The sequence below is a fragment of the Zonotrichia albicollis genome, chromosome 2 (assembly GCF_047830755.1).
Source record: "Zonotrichia albicollis isolate bZonAlb1 chromosome 2, bZonAlb1.hap1, whole genome shotgun sequence".
Lineage (NCBI taxonomy): Eukaryota > Metazoa > Chordata > Aves > Passeriformes > Passerellidae > Zonotrichia > Zonotrichia albicollis.
Genome location: NC_133820.1, coordinates 42783873 through 42789827, shown reverse-complemented (window position 1 = coordinate 42789827; position 5955 = coordinate 42783873). Strand labels below are relative to the sequence as shown.

At 45.2% G+C, this 5955-nt stretch overlaps 1 protein-coding gene across 3 annotated transcripts in view; it reads right to left on the bottom strand.

Annotated features, from left to right (window-relative positions):
• Positions 1 to 3401: 3401 nt before the first annotated feature.
• Positions 3402 to 5955, bottom strand: part of LOC102068046 (alpha-2-macroglobulin-like protein 1) — a 30717-nt gene continuing 28163 nt past the window's right edge. For 2 of the 3 annotated variants that reach the window (XM_026796993.2, XM_074534972.1), the window contains one exon: positions 3406 to 5807. In XM_026796993.2, coding sequence (XP_026652794.2) covers positions 5782 to 5807 — 26 coding nt within the window. In that variant the 3' untranslated portion in view covers positions 3406 to 5781. Of the gene's footprint in view, positions 5808 to 5955 lie in introns of all 3 variants that reach the window. The other variant, XM_074534973.1, reaches the window with a different exon arrangement.

Sequence of the window (5955 nt, the reverse complement as noted above, 5' to 3'; positions counted from 1 at the left end):
TTTTTGCTTTTCTTGTTTCGATTTTTTTGTTGGTTTTATCGGGGATTTTTTTTCCTTTTTTTTTTTTTTTTTTTTTTTTTTTTTTAATATCTCGGCCTCTGGGGCTCCCCCGGCGCTCCGTCACTTCCTCCCTCGAGGCGCTTCCGGGCACGTGGTGCCTTCCCGGGGCGCCGCTTGCCCGTTGCCCCGGTGACGGGAGCGAGCCCGGCGGCGGGAACGGCGGAGCAGCGCCCGGCCCGGCCCCGAGCCGGCCCCGCTCCTCGCCCGCGGCTCTTGCTGTGCCTGCGGAGCTGGCTGGCACCGAGGCGTCACGGCGCTGAGGGGAGTCACAGCCCGGTGCTGCGCCAGCCTGAGCGGGTGTGCCCTCTGCCGGGTCTCGCTTCGCCGTCCGTCCTTCTGGAGACTGAGCAACCTTGTTAAGTGCTAGTCGTTTTGTGTAGCACGGAATCAATTCGGTTGGAAAGGACGTCTGAGATCATCGAGTCCAGCCTGTGACCGAACACCACCATGTCAATAGAGCGTGGCACTGAGTGCCACATCCAGTCTTTCCTTAGACACCTCTAGGAATGGTGACTCCACCACCTCCTTGGGCAGCTCATTCCAATGTCTAATCACCCTTTCTGTGAATAAATTCCTCCTGTTGTCCAGCCTACACCTCCCCTGGCGAAGCAGCTAAAGACTATGTTCTCCTGTCGCTAGCTGCCCGGGAGAAGAATGTAGGTTGTAAACTGTTTGTGTTGGTACCTGCAACAAGCTTTGATGAACAAACAGGACACAGCAGGCAGTTTTTTGCCTTCTACATGTGAACACACGTAGAGGTGCACAGTAGAAGCCTGCATGAACATTATAAAAAAACCACAGTGCCAGAGCTCGCTGGCAGCTTTTAGAAGAGAAGCTGTGCAGGCACTTGGACCTTGCTTCTCTTGATTACTCTCAAGAGCATCAGTTTGTTGCCTATCAGTTGCTTGGCTTAGGGTATGAGTGGTTGATTAAGGCAAATTTATGAATTTTTAACTGTAATGTTGTCATCTTTAGATGGTAAGTGGAGAGGAAGAATGTATGCATGCAGTGACAGGACAAGGGGCAATGGCTCCAAAATGAAGAAGAGCAGGTTTAGATTAATTATTAGGAAGAAATTCTTTCCTGTAGGGAGGTGAGGCACTGGCACAGGTTGCCCAGAGAAGCTGTGAATGCCCCACTGCTGGAAGTGTTCAAGTCCAAGTTGGATGTGTGAGAAATAACTTTGATCAACCCAGTCGAGTGGATGGTGTCCCTGTCCATGTCCTGTTGGTTTGGAACTAAATGATCTTTAATGTCCCTTCCAACCCAAAGCATTCTATGATTTTACGATCAACATATTTGTTTCTTAGAAAATAAATGCCCACCAGATCAGACCAGTGGCTCATCTTGATGAGAGCTGGTGAGTTTCCCTTCAGAATGCCAGCATGTGCACCAAGGACAAGTGGGATGCAGCAGAAGACAAACAGGAATGAATCACGCTCCATCCACGTGTGCAAGGGGCAGAAGCTCAAGCACCACTGAGGCTGTGAGCACCATAAATACTCCTGCTAATGGCATCTTTGAGCTTCATGTTGCAAGAAAGTTGCATCTGGCTCTGTAATGACAGTGCTGGGCTATCAGTTCACAGGAAAAAATTCCCATTATGAATTGCAGTCAATTCGCATTGACTTAGAATCACAGAAAAATATTTCCTGCTGCCTAAAAATCAGCAAAACACACCGCACAAGAGGGCATTTGGGCTGTTACCAAACATACTTGCTCTAAATGCTGAGGGTTCTTTTTCAATTCAGATGGAAAACTGTCTGGCTGATTTTCAAGGAGATATTTAAGGTTATTCAAAACAAAAGGTCAGACAGTGAACAAAGAAACAATGACAAGGCAGGAAACCCAGCAAACAGTAATCCCCGGGAATCAACCCCGCCTAAAAGCCCCAACAACTGGATGAACGACTAAGCCATTTGTCCCACTTGCAAAACCCACTAAAGTGGATTCAAAGGAGGAAACTCTCTGGAATGTATGCAAACGAAGGGCAGTTACTGCAATACGACTAGGGGAAAATACTGCAATAAAGAGGCTTTAGGACTTACGAGTTAGCAGCTGTGAGGGGATGTTGGAACCGATAAAGAGAATTTTAGGGTTTTCAAAACTGCTCTGGTATGCTTGGGGTAAAAATCACAGGCAGGGAAATGGAGGGATCAAGGTGGATCAAACAGAGAGAAGGTAGGTATAAACAAAGACAGTCAAATACAATCAGTATGTTTGTCTGCACAAGATGTGTATCTGATCACCTGCATTACATTTTCAATAAATATTTTGTTTCCCATGTTATTGTGCTCTTTGTTTTGCCATATGGTCTGTCTAGTCAGCAAGTAGGATGAAAGGTTTATAGGGCCAAAAACCTGACACCTATGAAAATGCATTTGTCTGAGTGCTGATCCTTAGGAACAGGATCAGGCCAGTGACACTGTGCTGATGTGGGTGTCTCTGAAGCGTTAACCTATGTGTACATGTCTCTTGTGGACTCGCACACCACTCTGCTACTGCTGGGGTGTGAAACAAGAAAGCTCTCACTCACCTCCACTGACCCAGGAAAAAGGAAGCCACTGGACCTTTTATTCCACGAGGTTCACCTGCCTTTAATAGTTTCAGGGAAAGCAAGTGCACCTGGCCAATATCTATTCTGCTTCCCAAATGGTGAGATCCCAGCCTTTTTAGTGTCTCCCGATAAAGCACTTGTTCAGTGCCATAATTGTTGTCACTGAGGATCATGCTGCAAATTGTAAGATGGTTTAGAGGGTCTGGCTGGAAACCTGTCAAATGCTTTGCCTACACATAAGGCAGAATTCATTGCCTAGATAGCTCACGGTTCAGGTGCAGCTCTTCCCAGCTCCGGGAAAAAGGAAGAAGCAGCCCATTTTCATTCCAATGATTTTTTTTCCATCCATTCCAGCCCGTTTTAGAAACGGAGATTTATTCCCTGGAGAAACGGCATCTTGCAGAGCAAGTCGCGGAGTGATGGTGACACTCAGTGGCCCTGCAGGAAAAGTGCACCTTCCGAGCTCACGGGTTTTTTTCCAGTTTATCAGGAACACAGTGGCAGTAAATGAACCTTATAGACAGGTGAATAAACAGCACCTAGCATAAGCATGAGCCTGCATACTGTGCCGTACAGATTCTTATAGTACAGGCATACAAACAGACATGTAGTCTATGTAGCTGCGTTTGCCTTCTTTCCCTTTCCCACGCCCATTTACTCACTTCAGCCTGGAAGTGAGACCATCACCTTCAGGTACCTCAGAAGGAGCACCTTGTCTCTTGTGGACTGGTCATTGTACAGACTACTTTTTTCATGTACAGATTTTTTATATGCCATTTATTTTTAAAATAATGCCCTAACAAGGTCAGAATCCATTTGGGGCCATCTTGTGTGCTTACAGTCATCCTCCTGCAGAAAAATCCCTTGCTGTCTGAGATGCTGGTGACCAGAATGTCTGTTAGCTGCTGCCTGCACGATGCTCTTCTGGACCTTCTTTTTCACGGATTAAAGCAGCAAAACTTTGCAGGAAATTTCCCAGTTGCCTCCAGGCTATTTGGGCAACCAAGATCCACACAGCTGCTTGTAGTGAGGTGGTGGAAGGAAGTCTCCTGGCCACCTGCCCTACCTTTGCTTACACATTACAAGGGTTCCTTTCTTGCCCTGGAAGGTATTTCCTATGGATGTCACCAAGGACAGAGAGCACTTTTCAACAGCCACAGAACTGAGCATGCATCAGATTGCCCATCCAGCACAGATTAGCCACTTATTGCATTCCCTAATATTTAATTCAAGAGGCAAAGAGCTCACTGACTTCTGCTGTACATTTCCTATCTTATGGGAGCTTGCCACACAGCAGCTTTTTTTTCAGTTCTCTGCTTTGCCAGCTTCCTCAACCCCTCATCTGCAGCTGAATAATATCTATCTGATTTGAAACCACAGCCTGGAAATACCTGTTTGTATTCATATTTCACACACTTGTTTTTCTCACTTATCTGCCCCACGCAGGTACAAGGTGCCAAGACATCCTATCTTCAGAAGCAGAGGAATCTTGGTGGGCTGCTTCTATCAGGATCTAATTTCATGGCAATCTGATCCCTTGAACTGTAAAGCAGATCCTTGGCACATGTCCATTTAGAGAGGAGAGAGCCTGGCTCATGGACGCAATGAGCATGCTGGGCTACAGATTTCAGGTTTTATTTACAACATTCTTGTTTGAAGTTCAACACATCAGAGGGCTTTAACTCCAAAGCTCTTCCAGTCCATCCCAAATATCCAGAGGAAGAGACTTGCCAAGAAGGCAACCAGGACAGGTCTCACTTTGCTCCCTTTGCAGAGCACCACTGAACAGTCTCTGTTGACTCCCACCATGTCTTGGGAAGGGACAATGCTAGGGGAACAATCCTTGGAGGTTTGTCCCTTATATTTTTGCTTCCTTGAACTCAACCCTATCCGCTTTTTACATCAGCTGTCCACAGAATGTATCACTTGGTTCCTCAGGTTTTCTACCTCCCCTAAATTCTTGTTGTCTGCTGTGAGACTTTTATTTTCCTTTTGTCCCCATGTGGAACAGCTGGTTCTGCTCACTTTATGGACCAATTGTTCTGAATGGTCAGAGAAAACAAAAAATATTTGCTGTGCTTTTGCAAGCTGTGTTGATCAGGCAAAGGGCTACTACACAGGGATAACCCAAGCAATCCTTGTCACATGACCTGCTTCACTTCATGTTCCTTTTTCCCTTTTTTTTCCTCCCAAAGTACTTCCTGTTTAGAAGATCATCACTTCCCAAATTCCCAGTTTATCTTGCTCACTTCTTTTCCATTGCCCCTGGGCTTGTTGACTTCATACCTTACTTAATACCTTAATACGTTTTTGATATGACTGACGTGGTAATTTATCTTTTGACAATCAGTTCTGTGAAACTAGTACCCATTTTTTCTTATCCAGTATCCCCCTTTTTATGAGTGCTATCTCCCTAATGGCACTGCAAATCCCTCTGGGCCATCTGCATACACTCTGTTGTCTTGTTGCATGTGCTGCATCCTGAAATTCCTCAGATTGTTGTCTTTTTTAAGTAGTGCCACAGGTAAGGATTAGTCATTTGGGTTAATGTCTTGATAGGATGGGACTAGGTGTTGTCAGAGTCTAAATATGCGGTGAATGTGTAATGAGTGTTATTTTGGTTTCATGCTCTCCCTTCACAAGACTTTGCTGTACAGTTCTTTTCTGTCTGAATGAACTGGTAAAGTATTTCTTCCTCAGCATTCTCTTGCCTGTTCCTACTCTTGAGTTGTGACAGAAAAATGGATCAGGTAATAAACCAGCTCAGGGTTAAAAATGAGGTTTTTTTTTTGCATGGAGCTCGGTTGCAGATCAGCTATTGAGTTAATTGAATTGAAAAGGGAGCTCAGAGATGGGACTTGGGGATGAGAGAGATTTAAATCACTATGGTGACCAAATGCAAAGTATGTAACCTCAACATGCACAGTGTTTCCCTCTTTTTCATGCACTGAAATCTTCATCAACTGTCAAGTCACTGCCTTCTTTCCAGGTTCCACACACTTTATTTCACCCGCTTCCAAAATAATGTGTATTAAGCCAGTTTTCACGTGGAAACAAAGGGCAAAGGAAATAGGGTGTTTCCAACACAGCAGGGAAGGGGAGAGCTGGAGCAATGAAGTTTTCTCTATGCAGGCAGAAAACTCAGGTTGCAGAGTCAGAGCATACTAGGAAGAAACCTGCTTTGAGGCATCTGTAGAAAGAAAGAGGAAAGAAAATGCAAAGTGCCTGATAACTTTTTAGGAAAATGTCTGCGGACTAAGAGATCGTATGGGATGAGTTGTGACATCTTTTTATCATTGACATAGGCATTTTCAGCTGTACTTAGACTTGGAATACTG